This window comes from Castor canadensis, chromosome 8 (assembly GCF_047511655.1).
Source record: "Castor canadensis chromosome 8, mCasCan1.hap1v2, whole genome shotgun sequence".
NCBI classification, from domain to species: domain Eukaryota; kingdom Metazoa; phylum Chordata; class Mammalia; order Rodentia; family Castoridae; genus Castor; species Castor canadensis.
The window spans coordinates 104531207-104551224 of NC_133393.1; the positions used below are offsets into that span (position 1 = coordinate 104531207).

The window sequence follows — 20018 nt, forward strand, 5'->3', positions numbered from 1 at the left end:
TCAGCCTTCTTAATACCTCAGAACCCTTTAGAACACTGAAAACATATCCAAATGATAGCATGCAGGTACATTTTATGTTCCTTAAATTTTCTTTTAGGATAGTAAGTGAGGTGGTACAAAATATTTATTCTGTATGTTACTCTTTTGGTGAACATGTCAGTATACCTTTGTCAAAATTCATGGAACACACAATGCAACACAGGGTGAAACCTAATATAAACTATGGACATCATTCAATACTGATATATCAACATTGTTCACCAATTGTCCCAAGTGTACTACACAAACACACATTAATAAGGAGGCATGGCTAGAATTAGGGTGTCTATGGGAACTCTCTGTCCAGTTTTTCTTGTAAACATAAAACTGCTCACAAATAAACTGACAAAACAGTTTTTAAACAGAAGACATTGGTTCCTACTAGGTTGAGAGCTACTGTTTTAAAGAAAGACCTAGCTGATAAAAATTCAAACTTACATCAAAAAATTAGAGCAGGTGATAACTGTTTTCAAAAAAGGTTGTTTGCTTTACAAATGGTGATAACATGAGACTCTTTTAAATAGAAGATATTTCTAATATATCTAAATAGGACTCTTTACCAACCTTAGACTTCCCTTGTCCTGCATCTAAGAGGACTAATTCTACAGATTGTGTCTCTGGAGAAGGTGACAAAATTAGGCAGCTTCAAAATGTCTGCAACCAGAGAATAATGACAAGAAAGGGAGAACTCTACCATTTATTTCCTAAGATATAAGCATTAGAAACACATGTCTTCCTTAGCATAAATCTTTTGTCACAGTTTTCTCTGTGTACAAACCCATCTTTGATTCTGATAATTGAGTTACAACTGATATTTGTTGCTTAACTTTCCCTGTTTTTCTCTAAGCAATAATACTTTTTTTTTCATAAGTGACAGTATTATTTTCACCATGATGGGCTCATTGAATATTCATATTCTACTTATATTGTGTGGCAGCCACATGGGAAGTCGCAGTAGTTGGGTGAACTTGTTTAAAGTATGGGTATGCAGCTATGGAATTATCACAAGGAAATTCCCTTGAACTATTAATCTATACTAATAAAAATAGTGAAAAAAAAGAAGGAGGAGCAGGAGGAGCCAGTTGTTGGTGGCTCACACCTGTAATCCTAGCTACTCAGGAGGCAGAGATGAGGGGATTATTGTTCGAAACCAGCCCAGGAAAATAGTTCATGAGACTCTATCTCGAAAAAACCTAACACAAAAACAGAGCTGGTGGAGTGGTTCAAATGGTAGAGGGCCTGTGTAGCAAGTGTGAGACCCTGAGTTAAAACCACAGTACTGCCAAAAAAAAAAAAAATTAACTGAGATCATTCATTTCTCATCTTGGCATCCTTCACAGACTGAGTCAGATCAAGGAACTCATTTAACATCAGAAATAAACCATTTCATTACAAAAAGCTTTGGGGGACCATTTTTAAAAAGCAGAAAACCGTGGCTCTCATGAGAAGGTTATGTGTAGGTGTTTGGACGTCCTGAGTATGAGATAAAAGAAAGCAAATTCTGTTTTGATAATGATTTGTACAAAGTGGGAACAGGTGATTTTTGAGCAGGTGACTGAAAATATTATAAGGCAGTTTCTATTAAAATAAAATTAAAAAGTATAAAACACTGATTTATTTTAGCATGTTAACACTTCTCCTAAAATTAGGGACAAGTTTTTTTTTTGGGGGGGAAAGAAAGCTAAATTATACAACTGAGCATTTTAGAATAATCATTCATTCACTTTTATAGTAATTAATCATTATTTTCTTTGCCTTTTTTCTCCCTGTGAAGTTTTATTCTCTGCCTCTTTTTTTTCTGTCCTTTTTCCTCCTGTCTCTCATTAACCTCTGTACACCCTACCAGATCCATCCCTGGCTTCATCTAAACTTTCCTCTGTTGCTTCATTCTGTCCTCCTCCCTGACAGCGAAAGTGAATCAGAATAAAATTGGCAAGATCTTTTGACAGCTTGTTTTTACTGCTCAGCTGGCAAAAAAGTGAAAATGGGTATTTATACAGTCCATTTCAACAAGCTGGTGTGAAATTAGGGTCCAAGTGTCTGTTAAAACAGTGATTAATATTTCTTGATTGACCACCTGGCAAACCACATTGGGCTTATCTAACCTGTGAGGGAGTAGAACTCCCCTAGATTTAGGCAGGTCCAACAGAGCCTTTATTTGGCTACTCAGAAGTGGGTTTTTCTTGTTGCATTTTGTTTATAAATAATCAAGGCATGTGTGGCTAATAGTATTGGGTTGAACCATATGACACTGCCACTTTTGTGTGAAAAAATGATGAAATATCAGCAATATCATATGATTCAACCTATTAGACAATAAATATTTGCTAGGTAGAATTGCATAGACTATAGAAACTGCTCTCTAAAGAAATGACATATAGGAAGTATAGAAATACAACAATAATAAATTACAAAACAAACCCATTAAACCAAAGAACTTTTCAACTAACACTGGAAGTTCCAACAAGGAGGTAAGTAGGACACAGGTAAACAGGCTGCAAAGTCCTTTGTAATTGCAATGATTATGTTATAAATTTAAATCTGGACCTAAGCTTTCAGCATGAGAATATAACAACAACAATAATAACAATAATAATAATAATAATAAACAACCAACATCTATGTGGCACTTACTGTGTACCAGACTTGGTGCTAAGTGCTTTATATATAATTTTTATTTAATCCCTCCCATAAATCAAAATCTATTTGGGTAACTGTCTCCATTTTATAGATGAAAAAGGAGCTAAAACAAAATTTTTCTTGAGAAAATAGTCCAGTACCATAAAGACCCTTTAAACTGAAAAATAGTCTTGACAATGTCCTCAGTGTTACTTGAGTTAATCTAGCAAATCTTTTCTAAGGATATTCTTTAAAACTCCTTGCCTTGAGTTAAGATTCTCAGGCATAGAACACCTGGAGACTTCCGACTCACCCAAAGTTTGGACCCTAAAGTTTCCTTGCTTCTCAAAATATGATTTTTATAGCAGCATTCTCGACAGAGCCTAGGAGCTTTTTAGAAATTCTGGAGGAATCAGAATTGCACTTTAACAAGATTCCCCAGGTGATCTGTATGCACATTAAAGTTGAGAAGTGTCACTTTAAGTGTAAAGTAGGTCCCCATGTCGTGTCTGCATTTTAAACAGGCTCCCAAAGTGATTCTGATGTAGGTGATCAATGTAAGATCACACTTTATAAAACATTTTTCTAGGACATGATACCAAAATGCAATCTGCTGAAAACCTTATTGCAAATAATTTGAGAAGACAGGGGGTGGCAGAGTCAAGACTGTAGGAGACATGTGTGCAAAGTGGTCTGTGTTCTGAGGAGCTGGCTAGACCCAAGACTAAAACCTAGGATGTTGTCATCTACTTTTAAAAAATTCCCAGAGGCAGAGAATGTACTGTTTCAGTTAAGGGGAGTAGCACAATGGCCCACCTCACATATGAATTTTTTTTATATTTTGGCAGTACTAGGGTTTGAACTCAGAGCTTCAGGCTTCCTAAGGCAAACACTCTACCACCTGAGCCATTCCACCAGCCCTGCTTGGTACTGGGTATTTTTGGGATAGGGTCTCATGAACTATTTGCTCAGGTTGACTTTGAACCATGATTCTCCTGAATCTCTGCCTCCTGAGTAGCAGGATTATAGGCATGAGCCACTGGCGCCCAGCCTAAAAATTTTTTAAGCAAAATTATAGCTTAAAAACACCTATGTGAATGTGGCATTGGCTCTTTAATGTGTTTGTGTTTAATTTTAAAAAATGATTTCAAGCCAGGCGGTTTGAAGCCAGTCTGGGCAAATAGTTCACGAGACCCTATCTCAAAAAAACCCATCACAAAAAAGGGCTGGGAGAGTGGCTCAAGGTGAACGCCCTGAGTTCAAGCCCCCATACCACTCACACAAAAAAAATTTCAATTGTTTAACCACTGGAACAAGGTGATGCTGTAATAAGTGATTTATTTTGTGGCTGCAAGGACCTCAGTGCATACTCCAGTTTACTCCCAGATTATATAGTCAAATGGCAAATTAGTTGCTATGAATTTACTTATGGAAATTTGAGATGGCCCTGAAAGGACGGGACTTCCACTATCAGCCAAATTTCTCACAACAGACCCCCCCAAAAGTGAAAACATGGCAGGGGAGAAGTAGGCTTCAGGGGCAAAGGGCACTTCTCCCTGTTGCATGGCTAGGAAAATAGCTGCCACAAGGTGGAGCAAAGTCACAGAGAGTTGGTGTGAGTTGGGAAATCCCAGACCAGTCTCTCAAACTTGGGTTACCCTGGCTTTCAACTCACAGACATTCACCATGCCCAAATTTGTAAGATGGATTCATAAATACGGGAAAGATAAGGAGAATCTGAAAAAGGAAACTTTGACAAGAACAATAGACTTATTAATTACATTGAATGGCTGGATCAGAAAAGAGATCGGCCAACAGAAAACCATGATCCATCATATTCATTTTACTGTCTGTGAAACTGCTTCACTAGTTTAAAGGAATGATAGGTGCATAGGACACAGAGCAGCAAATTGGAACGGGCACCCAGTTTGGATGCACACAGAGGTGCACTGGCATGCTGGTCTTTAGCCATTTCCTGAACTTTCTAAGTCTTCCAGTTCTCACCTGTAAAATGAGGACAGTGGTGTTCACTGTATGGCCAGTGTGAGAATGCAGTAAAATGCTCATCTTAATGGGACTTTTCAACAAGAATAAAGTGGTGACTCATTAACATTCACCACTGTTTACTGGACACCATGATGAAATCAAAGATAATTAAGACATTGCTTCTGATTTTTAAATATTTTTTCTATTGAAGATTAAAACAGATTGTAATAATAATGATAACAACATTCACTTGATGTGTGCAATAGCTTGTAAGCACTTTTGTTTGTTTGAGACGGGGCTCTTGATACATTGCCCAGACTGACCTCAAACTCCTGGGCTGGAGCCATTATCCTGTCTCAGCCTCGGAGGACCTGGGACTAACTAAAGGCCTGGACCACAAACCCTCACTGTAAGCATTTTTAAAAGATAATCTAGTAAGTTACCACATCCCCAGGATCTAGGAACTAACCCATTTTACAGATGAGGAAATTGAGGCCCAAGGAGGTGAAGTAATTTTTACCACATCACTCAGGAAGCAGTGCAGCTAGAATTCACTTCTGGGCCCTCTCTCTCTGGGGCTTGTTGACACCACATCTGTAGGGTCTAGATTCAGCCAACAATTCATTTGCAGGGACTGTAATCTCTGTTGTCACACTGTACTTCCTGGGTACAAATATGAAATGAATCCTGTCTAGATTTGACGACGACTATCACCTACATGGGCTGCTGCCTCTGGTCTCCTCTCCCCACGACTAACCCATCCTTCCACACTGCCAACAGTTATCTTTATACAACACAAATCAGACCATGACACTTCTCTACTTAAAAAGGCTCCCTGCTGTCTGCAGAACTGTGTCCAAGAGCTCAGTGTGGAACAGAAGGCCTCTCCCAGCTGGCGCTGACCTTCCTTTGCAGTCTTTGCTTTGGACCGCCTGGTTCTTACGTAAGACAGCTCCATATGCAATTAGGACAGTTCAGAGGCCCTCAGTCTAACCTCCTGTAGTAAAATTGAAAACAAAACCTTTAAATAATGGCTTGGAGTGTTCCCTTTTCATTCTATTCTGTTGTTATAAAGTAAAAAGACTTCCTAAAAATTAACTTTAAAAAACTGCTGGCAGGGTGGCTCTTGCCTGCAAGCGTGAGACCCCAGTTCGAGTCCCAATACCACCACAAACTATCCATCAGCACTTTATTTTTCATCTTCCATCATAACTGGAATTTGTGTGGATAGCTATTTGTTTTGGGTTTTTTGTTTTGTTTTGTTTTTTGGTGAGGGTAAATTAAGGAGGATTTCACAGTGTAGTCCAGGCTGGCCTCAAACTTGAAATCCTCCTGCCTCTGGCTCCCAAGAGCTGGGATTACAGGCATGTGAACCACACCCAACTTCGGTGGCTATCTTATAACTCTATTTGCTCACATGTTACTCACAGTAAAATGCTTTCCCCTGGAAATAGCATCTTCTAATTTTAGGACGTTGGGTTGTGGTAGGTAGATTGTTTGCCTTGCAAACATGCATGAGGCCATTGGTTGGATCCCCCAACCACCCAACCCACACAAATACACGCACAAAATTTTGTTCAAGAACCACTTCTTTGTGAACTCTTACTTCTCAAACCTCTAACACCTTCTGTGCTTCCTTCTCTGGGGACTCCCAAAATCCTGAACTTTAAGGAAGTAATTCTCTCTTACGTTATTGCACTACCTGTAATAATCTATTATACAACATGGGTTGTGAGATCCTTTATGGCAGCTTCCTAATCTCTGACTCCTTAACTCTTAGCTTGTTTTTTGACTGACAACAGGAACTCGAAAGTTCATCACCAAATCCGTGAATGAATGATCAAAGTCTAAACGTGTCTCTTTAGATCTCCAAAGGTGGAACCAGACACGCTTTTGGACACGTCACTTTGATAAATCAGGACCATTACATTTGAGAAGTGACTTGAAAGGACCAGGAAAGGTATCAAATAAATGTGTGTGTAAAAAAAGCTAGCAATACCTTAAGTGGGACTTGTTCCTCAGCCATGCCTTTACCACTTTCCTAGCACTTTGTACTACTTCTGGGATGGGGAAGAATAGTGTTCAAGAAGGATGTTTTTCTCCACCTGACCGAGGAGCTTCGCCCTCCCAGCCAGGTCGGTCACAATTCAGTGTTCAAATTTCCTACTGGGGTCCAGCATCTTAAGAGTCACATCCCTTTCCCAGAGTTGGCGACATGCAACTCTAGATTCTTAAAAGACAACCCCCTTGCCCCGCACTGGAGCCCCCACCTTCGGCCCCCCTGGTAAGGAAGGGGTTTTCCAGCTGCTGGAACCTCCATTTCGGCCAGAGCGCGGCGCTGAGCCCCCGAGGAGGGCCGCACAGGGGGCACCGCCCACAGCTGCCAGGGCTCGGCGCGCAGGGCCCGCCTGCGGTTGGCCACAAGAGGCATCCATCTTCCCGTACAAGCCTGGCGTTTCCTCACCGCGCAGGGCCGGAGGCGAGAGCGGAGAAGGGCACGACTGAGAGTGCTGTCCCCTCCTGCGAGCCGGGCCCCGCCTCGCTGATCTTGGAGCGACAGCCAGAGCCACCACCTCCCGCACAGCGCTAGGCGCCGGCGAGCCGCGGGCCAGGCGAGAGCGCGCGGACAACTTTGCGACTGCGGGGGGCGCGGCTCTTGCTGGTGCTCGTGGAATGTGCGTGTCACCTGCGGCCTCCTGGGGGCAGCATTGGAAAGGGGAACAAGGAGAAAGCGGTAGCTCTGGCGCTCGGTGGCCAAGACCATCCAGGACCCTCGCGGCGCCGGCTCTCGAGACCTAAACTCTGTCGGGGACTGCGCCCAGGGCGCGTGGGAGCGTCGCGGCGGCCACCCTCAGCGTCCAGCAGAAGAGACTCGCTTTAGGATTGCGATCCCTTTTGCTTGCTTGAGCGGTCGCAGTAGTGTTTGCAGGCGTTGGAGCGGCAGCCGCGGCAGCAGCATCCCCAGCCCGGGTGGGGAGCCGGAAGGGAGGGTCGAGGCGCCCGAGCTGGGCGCGTTTCCCGGCCGCGTCCTCCGCAGCTGGCCCGGTGCAGGTCTCTGAACAATGGTGCGGAGCGCCGGCGCGAGCCCCGCGTCCGCCCAGCGGTCGTAGAGGAAGTGGCCGGGCTCGGGGTGGGGTGGGCAGGGAGACGCCCCCCGCCACTCGCTCGCGGGAGTTTGTGCGTCTGGCCTCACCGGCCTCGGGCTCCCCTCGGGATCACCGACGGCGGCTCGATCCCGAGAGCATGGTGCCAGCGCCCGGGTTAATCTAGTTCTCGGTTCGCTCCTTTTGCCTCCTGCTCCTCCTTCTCTCCCTCCTCCTCTCCTGCCGGGGCTGCCTCTGGGTTCTCGGCGTGTGGGAGTACAACTCTGTGCCTCTCCAAGGAGAACGATTTCTGACCACTGAACAGAACTTGTCCATTGAAAGCAAACCCGGAACAGCTGGATAATGTCCACCCCGAGCAGATTCAAAAAGGACAAAGAGATCATAGCCGAGTATGAAAGTCAAGTCAAAGGTAAGGATGGGAGCGGCTGCCTTGCTCCTTTTGTGTGCCTTCTTGTCATTGTGCTCGTGGAGTTGCGCGTGTAACTTGGGGTCTGCGTTGGAGGACGGTGCTGAGGTACAGATCGAGCCCTCGCTGAGCCCCCATAGGGCTTCTCACAAACCACTCCTAGTTCCAGTGCTAGTCCCATCAAGCCCACAGGGAGCTGGATACCGGGTGGCTTCCCCTGGCTGCTAGCCCGCGTCTCCAACGGGGAGAGAACTGGCTTGAACTTAACCACCTTCAGCTGGCAATTTTACACGGGAAGGCCAGGAGCGCCGGTGGTTCCTGCTTAGTTATCATCACCACCACTATCATCATCATTCTTTTTATATGAAATAATTATCGCAACACAATTTTTCTATGGAGTCATTTTGTAAGACTGAACACCAAGTGGTCTACGGCTTCATTGAGTGAGGGTTCTTTCGACATTGACACTCCACTATTGATTAGGGCGAGTTCCCCTTTTATGAAACCGCTCCCTCAAAGCCTGGCAGTTAAACCAAGCAGTCACTAGTGAATGTGATTCCTTCTTTACAATGGGTTAGAATTCAGTGCCATCTTCCACACTCAGTGAGAATATTGCTTTATCATTTGCTGGAAGGCATTTGTTTGTAAAATAAAGGTTTGAATATTTCAATAATAGCTTCAGTCCATTTACATTGTCAACTAATGAAGCAAACCTAATTATGGTGGATTAAGCATTTTTACTTAGTGGGCCTTGTGGTTTAAAAAATATTTATCTTCTCCCCAATACAAGTATTTTGTTTTGCTCCTGAGATGTTTAATAAATACATATATGTTTGTTTGTTTTCCTCTCCTGTGAGCTCTGGGGTAGCTTTTCTGGTTGAGACAATGGGTGGAGTGTTAAGATCATTGGTGTTCTTCAGTGTATTCAATGCAAAGTTCAAAAAGATTGTTGTGTCACACCTGTGTTTGTCTATATACAGTCTTAGGAAAGAGCGCTGGGAAGGCTTTACTGTAGTTGCCTTGGGAAAGGCTGGAGAGACCGGAGTGTTCTTTTGTGTGGTCAAGTTGTGAAAATGCCTGGAGTATTGAGAGAGGACCTGGTGGTGGTGGTAGGGAGGGGACAATCCTGGAATACCTGAGCATGAATGTGAACCCATATCAACTGCCATACCAGAGGTGGGTTTCCTTCAGGCTGACCTCTTCAGTGGTGCTAAACTAAGCATTGTTCAGGAAACAGATTTTTTTTTTCTGCCTGGAATTAGGATAATTTATACTTATAGGAACTTGTTACAATGAAGTGGATGTTATATTAAAGACAAATAGTAATTTCCTTAGAGCCAGGTAAATGTTGTCATGAGAATAACCTAAACCTGTCATTCCAGAGCTGTGCTCTTGTTCACATTGACATGTTCCTGGGCCAGTTTTTCCACATGGCTCTTTGTGGCAGGTCTTTGAGTGGTGGCGGTCTGGTTTTCTTGCTGCTTGGAACACCAATGGGTAGTAGTCACTTCCACAAACCTTTTCTGGTTTAACTATCTCCACTCTGAGGTCATTTATTTAGGATTGAGTCCATATCCGAAAAAATATTTTCTTAATTTCTTTGAGTATATATGTTCTATAGTTATGTGGTTACTTGTGTACTTGGGAGCATAAGGCCTCTACATTTATTAAAAATCAATTAAATGGGATACATCATAATGGGTCTGTGGAATCTAATTGTAGGCAGAAATATGAACATGGTAAAGATGGTTTTTGAAACTAATTCTGTCCCACAAAAAGTGACCTTTGCCCTTTTTCCTTCAGCCCTTCTCCCTTAAACACACCCAGGAGTCCTTAGGCTGCTTGAAGACTCCACTGTACCTGCCCTGCTCTGTGGCCAGACTTTGCCTTCCCCGTAATACTTACACATCCTGTGTCTAGCCGCCACTATATTCATGTGCAAACATGGGAACTGGTGATACAGTGAGGCTGGCTCATGTACATTAAGTGACTCAAATTCATCTGTGCTCTTAGGCGAAGTCAAGAAGAGAAGGAGAGAGAAATGGAGGTTCAGTAGAGCCTGAAGTCAGCTGTTCTGTGCAGTGACAGTTGGCCCCTTAGTTAGGATACCATGGGAGATCAGACTCTAGTTTTGTTTCATTTTCTGAGAACTTCTTAAAGGGTGAGCATCTTACCCTTATAGACCACTAGTCCAGAATTTAAAGATTTGGGTTTTGTAGGACTCACCTACTCTTTTCATTCTAGCCAGCTAGTTCATCTGATGATAAACAGAAGAAACTGGTCTCTGTTACATCACTGAAGGAAAACCTGGCATGTTGGGCTCAGTAACACACGGATCTGTTCCCAGTCATACATATTGGACCCTAGGTGACTTAGGTGTATGGATGATTTCAAGAGTCATTTTGATTATGTGTAATTTTTTCACCTTCCACCTTAGAACCTAATATTCTAGAGTGTTGTCCATTATCACTTGCTTCCATTTCCCTGATAACAGTTGCACTTATATTAATTTTTGAGAAAATATTTTGGTCTAAAGGGATTTTACCACTGTGGCTACCTGCAAAGATTTTGGGAACAGACTTTATGGGGTTATCCTCAGCTGGGAAAAGACCATCTCTGGTGATGGTGTGTAATTTTATGTTTGAGATCATAACTGTATCTAGTTAAAATGTATCATTTTAGGCAAATTACTTGCCTTCTTGCTGGGGTTTTGTTTTCTTATCTATAAGATGAGAAGTTTGGATTTTGTTAGCCCTAAAGGTCTTTGGGTATAATACTACTATAATAGTAGTTACTGGGTTAAATGTTCAAGCTTTTCACATTTTCTCTTGGCTGTTCCTGTTTGGTGTTGGGGGGGGGAGGTGAAATAATCTCTGTTTTCACTTTTTTTTCCATAATGAATCAATTGAGTTATTGAGGAATTGAAATCTAATGCAATAAAGAATACAGAAAAATAGCTGGGCCCCAGGGGCTCCCATCTATAATCCTAGCTATTCAGGAGGCCGAGATCAGGAGGATCGTGGTTCGAAGCCAACCTGGGCAAATAGTTCGAGAGGCCCTACCTCGAAAAACCCTTCACAAAAAAAGGCTGGTAGTGTGGCTCAAGGTACCTGACTTCAAACTCCAGCACTGCAAAAAGAAAAAAGAATAGAGAAAAATGATCAAAACCACATTCAGATAAACATAGCACAGTATTTTAAAACAGGGGGAACTCAGCATTTTACAAGTAGTTAAAGAATGGATAAGTTAAGTCAGGGCTAAAAGGAACTCAAGCCACAATTGAAAAGAATGTATTAACTTAGAGCATATAAGTTAGTCAACTTCCCAAACACTAAGTGGTACTGGGATTTGAACTCAGGGTCTCCAGCTTACAAGGCTGGTACTCTACCACTTGGGCCTGCAGTTGTCTAAACACTTAGAATCAAGAGACAGCCTTTGGAAGGCTGAGGCAGGAGCATCATGAGGTCCAGGCCAGCCTAAGCTGCACAGTGAGACCCTATATTAAAAAAAAATCAGGAGAAATAAATCTCTTATTTGTATGGACCATTAAAAGTAAGCATGCTGGAAAAGTGTCTGAATGCCAGCCAGCTGACTCTGTTACTTGTTAGCATCTCTGGCAAAAGTTGAGCAGTGGAAGACGTTGAATTGGCTAACAGAAGGTTGGAGGGTTATCGGAGGGTTTTAGTAGTCTGTGTAATTTATATAATATGAAAATAGCAGAAATACAGTACAGCTACACATAGAAGGGCCAAAAGAATTAAGGGGCAAATTTTGTGAGGTGGGACCCATGCGTTAGAAGTTGTGTTTGTTTTAAACAACGCACATTGTGAGTTGCTAAGGACTGACAGCTATTATTTGTAGTATTTTCCCGGGATAGTCAATGTATACAGGAAGCACCAAAAACAATCTGTTGTTCTTCCACCACTCTGATAACTGAAATATGAGTAGTATATTTTGGTAGTAGACAGAAAATGAAGAAATGCCAATTCAATTTGATATGACCCCACATCACACCATGAGTTTTAATAGGGAAATTAAAAATGCTGCTATCACTAATATGGAGACTATGTCTACTTTTATTGTTTCCATATAACCGGAAATCAAAATGACAACAATTTAAATTATGAACTAAAACTTTATAGTTGGGAGGGACTCTCAACATTTCTTGTCCAACCCACTTGTTTATAGGATACAGGCGTAATGATAGATACATAGCGACAGTTTGCTTTCAGATGCCTCATGCAGTAGATATTGAAGGAGGAGATGGAATACTTAACTATACTTTTCATTCACTGAAGGAGTCACACATAGATTGCATTTAAGAGAGAATAACAAGCCTAGTCTGTGAATAGGAGTTAATTAAATTAACAACTAAGGTTAAGCTATATTAAACTATATTATTAAACCATAACTAAGGGTGTTGCTGGTGGTGCTTTTCCCCCCAAGATAAGTTCAGGTACTACAGCACCCAGGCTTCAGCTTTTCTTGATGAACTTTAAAGTCAAGAAAAACAAGATGAGCCAGACGCCAATAGCTCATGCCTGTAATCCTAGCTACTCAGGAAGCTAAGATCAGGAGGATTGCAGTTCAAAGTCAGCCCCAGGCAAATAGTTGGAGACACTGTCTCGAAAATAACCAACCCAAAATGGTGGCTCAAGTAGAGTATCTGCCTGCAAGTGTGAGGCCCTGAGTTCAAATCCCAGCACCACCAAAAAGAAAAACAAGAATATGTAGACCTGTCATTTGCTTGCTGTCATGGTGAAACTAATTGCCGCTACTGCAATAAGCCCTGTTACCTGATTACTTTTCATAAACTTCAAAATATCTGAGGAAAGGGAGCAACACTTTCTTTTGAAATACAGTGGGGGTTGGAGTCCAGTACAGGATGGGACACCTCAGCTCCAGCCATCTATATGAATTTTCTTAATTGTGCTACGTCTGTATTGACCGGTTTAGAAGCCAGACATCATCGTTCAGGTTTTAGTCTACTTTGTGGCTTTGTCAGACCCTTTTGTATTTCACTCACGCTCCCTGCTTTCAGACAACTAAAATTTAGGATAAACAAGAAGGTATAAGGTATGTGTCTAATTGAACAATATTTGTTTTGTAGTTTGAAGGTAGAAGCTGGGATTAGAGACAGTTATGGGAAGGTTTTTTTTTATTTCTGGGTCCAGAGTTTCTTTCTAATTCATTGACAGCATGTTGACATCATTGATTCCCCTGTTGACATCTCAGAATGGGAAGAGAAAGAATGCATTGTTTAGGAGCAGAACTTTGATGCTAGCCATCTAGCCTTGACACCAATTAGAATTGTGATATTGAGACTCAGTTTCGTTATCTGTAAAGCAGGGATAATTACAGTACTTACCTTGTTGTCTTTGTGAGGGTGCCATGATGTGATTTGTGGATAGCACGTAGCACAGGCTTGGCACATAACAAACACTCAGTAAATTGTTAGTCATTGTTATCTGTTTAATTTTGGTTTTCTTTGTATCTCAACTGCTTCTTGTTATGTTCTGATTTAGATAAGTCTTTTGAAATCCAAATCCGTAATCTCCACTCTTGCTGTCTAAATGGATTCCAAAGTGGGAAGGTCTTGAATTCTCCTTAGAAAACACCACACTCTTTCAGAAGGAAATGTGTTCCATGGTGGACTTAAAAATAATAATACTATTGGCAACCAAAACAGACTCCCAGCTCCTTAGAAGGTGGGTTTTTATATTGTGTCATTATTTTTTTGGCAGTACTAGGATTTGAACACAGAGCTGTGTGATTATTAAGCAGTTGCTCTACTGTTTGAGACACACCTCTGTCTTGGTTCTTTTGGCGATAGGGCCTTGCTTTTGGCCCAGGCCTCTTGGAACTTGATCCTCCTATTTTACCTTCCCACCATTGCTAGAATAACAGGCATGTACCACTGAACCCATCTTTTTCTCTGTTGAGACAGAATCACTCTCTTTTTTTTTTTTTTTTTTTTGGCACTGGAGTTTGAACTCAGAGCCTCATGCTTGCTTGGCAGGCGTTCTACACTTCAGCCACTCAGCCAGCCCTTTTTTTGTTGCTTATTTTCAAGGTAGGGTCTGATGAACTATTTTACCCATGCTGGCTTTGAACCACGATCCTCCTAATCTCTAGGATTACAGGCGTGAGCCACAAGTGCTCCAACTCTTGCAAAGTTTTTTGCTGAGGCTGGCCTGGAACCTCCAGTGTCCTGATCTCAGCCTCCCAGGTGGTTGTTTTTTTTATTTTTTAGGCAAGAAAGTAAGCCTAAAAGTGCATTTTTGAGCCTGGATTGCCATCCATTTGTTTTCAACTTTTGTTTTAAATTTTCTCTATTCATGGAAGAATAAAACTATAGCCAGTCAATGGATTTTATTTACCCCGGGTGAAAAAAAAAAGATTCTTATGACATCAGTAACATGACTGATTTAATTTCATAGTCTTTAGAAAAAAAATGTTTTCTCTAAAAATCAATGTAGAAATAAAAATATTTTGATAGGAGAAATCATTGTGCATCTCCCACACTCCCCTAGTATATGACTGCATTAAACTTTTATTAAATTAATAGAGTGAGAATTTGGAATGACAACTATAGTACAAATGAATATGGTGATTATTCAAAATTACTTAGGGCATCCAATCAAGTATCACCTGAACATTAAGTTGAATTAAAATAGTTTGTTACTTCTTTAGAAAGTCACAAAGCTGGTAGTGGTAGTAAGCTAAGTGTCCAATAGTGGGTAGTGGTTAACTAAATTCTGTTAGGGAATGGCTAACTAACCTGTACACATGGACTGTTATGCAGTCATTAACAATGGTTTTTGAAAAACATTTTATGCTATGGTGAATTATTTTATAATAATTTAACAGAAAAAGTTTATTAAAATGAGCATATAATATTAATTAAAGATAATCATAACCACAGCTAACATTATTGGGCCCTCACAGTGTGTTAGTCACCATTGTGATTGCCTTGAATGGGGACACTGTGCTTTACATGTATGTAGCAGGAGGAGCTTCTGGTTATTTTTCCTGCTTGAGATAGCTCATACTTCCTGTGTTTTTGAACCACAGTATACATGGCCCTTATTACGTTTTCAGACTTAATTTGGTATCTCATTTTCAGCCTCACCCTCCTTGAGGATGGGAGTGGGCAAGGAAAATCCAAGCAAAGCGTAGTCTCTCGGTTGAACCTCTGGTAATTAGATTTGTCCATGGACAATTCCATACCTCTTGTTTTCTTACAGCTTCCTGGTTAATACTTTGGTTCTTCCTTACTTTGAGTTCAGCTAACAGGGTGTGTGTGTGTGTGTGTGTGTGTGTGTGAAAGAACAAGCTCCCCTTCCTTCCTGCCTGTCTTCCTTCCTTCCTTTCCTTCCTCTCTACTGCCCTCCCTCCCTTCCTTCTTTCCTTCTTTTCTTTCTTCCTTCTGAAATATAAATCCAAATGGATATTAAAAATTATAATTTATAATTAAAAGAATAATCCAGACAGCCAAGTGAAGAAACAGAACACTGCCAGAACATTAAGAAGCTTCCACATTTGCCTTTTCTTGACAAATCTCTTTTCTTCCCACTGGCACCCAACAATTTTGAATTTAGTATTAATCATTCCCTTGATTTCTTTAAAACTTTGATATAGTTTTATTGTTTTCTTTATTGTTTGACATATGACGTGTTCATATATAAGAAATATAGAGTTATTTGAATTCATACTGTATTTTTTTTTTGGCAGTATTGGGGTTTGAGCTCAGGGCCTCATGCTTGCTAGGCAGGTGCTCTACCTCTTGAGCCACTCCACTGGCCCTCATACTGGATTTTTAATGATATTGAAGAATTGTAAAATTAAAAAAAATGGAATATTATTTTGACATGTATAGCTTTCTCTTTTAAAGATCCTGAAATATTTATGTATGAAATTACAACATCTGAGGTTTTCTTCATAATAACCTTGGAGAGAGAGGAAGTAGGTAGACATAACAGACAAAATAAGATTGGTCATGAATTTATAATTATTGGCTGCACATGGAACATTCTACTTTTGCATATGTTTGAAATTTTCCCTAACAAAAAATTTAAAGAGGACTGGGGATGTAGCTCAGTGGTAGAGCGCTTGGCATGGGCAAGGCCCTAGATTTAATTCGTAGCATTGCAAAACAAAACAAAAAAATTACTGATTAGTATATATTTTATGGCTTTCGTTTTTACTCAGTATTATGAAGTTAAGATTAATGTGTGTAATGTGAGAAGCTGTAATTTCAGTACTAGATCACTGCATATCCTCATGCAATGGTGGATATTATTCTCATGCATAAAAACACTACAAACTGTTCTTTCCACATGGCATTTGGGTTATTGTGAATAGCAACTGCTTATAAAATGTTGTAGTTACCTGTGTTAGTGAGACTTCATCACTATAGCAAATACCTGAGAGAAACAATTTCAAGGAGGAAAGGTCTGTTTTGGCTCACAGTTTCAGGCATTTTAGTCCATGGTTGTCAGTCCCATTGCTATGGAGTCTGAGGTGCGTCAGGATGTATAAAGTCTAACAGACCAGCTCATTTCATGGGGGTCAGGAAGCTAAGAAGAAGGAACAAAGTACAGGATACATCTTTCTAGGGCACTGTCTCTGCTTTCCCTACCTACTTCCTTCAACTAGGCCACCTCCCACTTTCACCATCTCTCAATAATGCCATTGTATTATGAACCCATCAAGGAATTAATCCATTGATTAGGTCAGAACCCTCAGGATTCAATCACTTCTCAAAAGCCCATCAGCTGACAATCAAGTCCCCAATATGTGAGCTGGTGTGAGCGTGGGGGTGGGGGAGGCAGATGGGATATTTCATATTCAAGCTATAATACTGTGTCCTTGGTGTACATGTATGAGTGTCCCTAGGTTTGCTTTCTGGGTGATGACATATATACATATTCAACCATATTGGGTAATGTCAGAGTTTTTTTCAAAGTGGCTGATATTTGTATTCTTACCAGTAGAGAATGAGGATTCTACGTTCTGAAAAACACCAAGTATTAGTTAAGTTAGAGGCTAACCTGTAATAATAAAGAGAAGCCAAAAAAACCCAGTGACTTAAATTATAGAGCTTTCTTTCTTGCTCATTTGGTACTGTGAAGGTGTGCAATCCAGGCCAGGATAGCTTTGCCCCGTTAAATTATTCAGGTTTCTTCCATCTTGTTCTACCATCACCTAGAAAATTGAATATGTCTTCCTGTTTGAAACCAGGCCTTAAATATGTCTGTGTTCTACCTTGTGGCAAGGAAAATGTGTGTTGAAGAGCATGTGTCCAGTGTTTTAAAACCTGAGCCATCAGTAGCACACATAATTTTCACTGATAAAACTGGTCAGAACCTAGACACACGGTGACATCTTGCTGCAAGGGAGGCTGGGAAATGTAGTCTATCTTGATGGCCCTGTTTCTAGCCACAACTCCATGACCTTGGTAGGAGAGGTCAGATTGAAGTAGACCACCAGCAGTTTGAATGATGACATATTTTTTTTTTTAGAGAGGCAATCTCTTGAATGAAACGATATTTTGTTTTAATTTGTATGTCTTTGATTGCTAATGAGATAAAGCATCTTTTCACATTTATGGACCATTCTTTTTTTGTAGTAAAAATTATATTATATATATTATATTATCTTATATGAATAATATCTTTGCCCATTATTGACTTACTGATTTGTAAGTTTTGTTTTTGTTTTAGTGTGTTCTTGATATTTATCTCTGGTCAGTTATATCTGTTACAAATATCTTCTCTTGGGGCTGAGGATTTAGCTCAGTGGAAGAGCGCTTGCCTGGCAAGTGCAAGGCCCTGAGTTCGGTCCCCAAGCACCAAAAAAAAAAAAAAAAAAAAGGAAAAAATAGAAAAAAAAAGCAAAACAAATATCTTCTCTCAGTTTATAGCTTATATTTACATTTGAACAATATCTCTTGGTAAATAGAAGTTATTAATTTTAATTTGTTCAAGTGTATCAATTATTTATTTTATGTTTAGTGTTTAAGCAATCCTTCCCTACTCTGAAGTAAAAAAATTTTGCTTTTGATATAGAAGTTTATCTTTCCTACTGTTTTCATTAAGGATACATATAAAGGTTTTTTCCAACATGAATGGCCTTTTCTTTCCCATTTGCTACATAGTCCCTTCTTTTACAAGTGAAATGTTAGTTTGCTTCTATCTTGATCAAAGGTTCATAAAATACGTGATTTTCTGGACACTGTATAGTGTTCCACTGATTAATTTTATTCTTGTGCCAGTCCCACAGTACTTAATTACTATGACTTTATACCTCATAAGCCAACTCTTCCTTCATTATTCTCTTTCAGAAGTATCTTGGTCACCATCTCTTGCAAATGCATTTTAGAATCAGTGTGCCTTTCATTAAAAACCCATTAACATTATAATTGACACAGCATGAAATTAATTAATCAAGTAGGGGACAGTTGTCTTCTACATGTTAGTTCTTCCTACCTATGAATATAAACATGTCATCATTTATTTGTTTTCAAATATCTTACTGTAAAGTTTGATGTTTTCTATGTTTTTTTTTAAATTTATATCACGATATGAGTTACTAAGGTTCATGAGTTCTCTTTTAAGACTGTGTTCTAGTTGTTTCTGTTGGGCAGAAATGAAGTCTACTTTTGTATATTGGTCGTATATCTAGCCACTTTGCTAGTTATTTTTTTGGGACTCTGAAATGATACTCCACATCCCAAACTGTGGTGACTTTGGACTAAAGATTATCCTCACATTTTCCCTTGACTTTCTGCCCCCTGTCCCTATTGGTCTGTCTCATAATTTTCTTTCTCTCCCAAAGTACAGGGAAGGCCTTTCTGACTGAGAGAAATTCCCTTCTCAGAAGGAATGCAATTGTTGGGAAATTCATTAACCAGGCAAGATTAATTGTCAAGAGTAAAAGTCTTCACTCTCAGGATACCACCCAGACAGACTTTTCCTGTAGTCTTCTGAGGACTGGTTCCTAAGAGACTACATCAAGGCAATCTTTTTTCACCTGTGCACTTTTTCCTTCACCCCTCCTATAATTTGTGGCCACCCTCCAGTAACTCAAGCCCCTATCTAGGCTTTTGTTCCTTTTTTGCCACTTAGGATAGTATATAAAGTTCAACCATCAGGACCTTTTTGGAGGCTCATTCTTTCTGTATGACTACCATGATGTGATTTCCTCCTGTATAATGCTAATAAATTTTATGCCTTTTTCACCTGTCTACCTATTGTCAGTTAATTTTAGCAAACCTTCAGAAGGTAGAGAGGACATTTTCCTTCACTGCACTACAATTTTAACTCACTTTAAAAAACTTATTATTTATAAAGAAAGACAATTTTCCTTTTCTCAATTGCAAATCCTATGGATGTATTTTTCTTGTATTTTTGCTGTAGGCAGAATTTTTATTTAAATTAATTAAAGTACTGGTATTGATATTCTTTCCTATTTCCTATTTAAAGGGAACTGCTTCTAAGCTCTTCCTCCCTGATGATTGTTTTCATTTTATTATAAATACTCTTTATCAGGTTAAGTAAAATCCTGTATTCCTTGTTTACTTGAGGTTTTAATCATTGATAACAGAGGAGTTCAGCCCCTTCCTCCTCATTCCACCTGGCTCTTGGTATTTTGTTCCCACCATGCCTCCATAAGATGACTTTCCTCCACAATAGGTGGTTGAATATCGTATTTTAAAAATCTATTGGTATTATATATTTTCTTTAGTCTGTTAATGTGATGAATAATATTTATAGATTTCCTACTATGAAACCATTTTTACAATAAACATATTCTAGATGGTGATGACCCTCAGAGTCATGGAATTCTCCTTAGGAAAAAAC

At 40.2% G+C, this 20018-nt stretch overlaps 1 protein-coding gene across 3 annotated transcripts in view; it reads left to right on the plus strand.

Annotated features, from left to right (window-relative positions):
* Positions 1–8016: 8016 nt before the first annotated feature.
* The window catches only part of Srgap1 (SLIT-ROBO Rho GTPase activating protein 1), a 270652-nt gene continuing 258650 nt past the window's right edge, over positions 8017–20018 (plus strand). For all 3 annotated transcript variants that reach the window (XM_074083816.1, XM_074083818.1, XM_074083817.1), the window contains exon 1: positions 8017–8157. In XM_074083816.1, the coding sequence (XP_073939917.1) occupies positions 8091–8157 (67 nt within the window). In that variant the 5' untranslated portion in view covers positions 8017–8090. The remainder of the gene's footprint in view (positions 8158–20018) is intronic.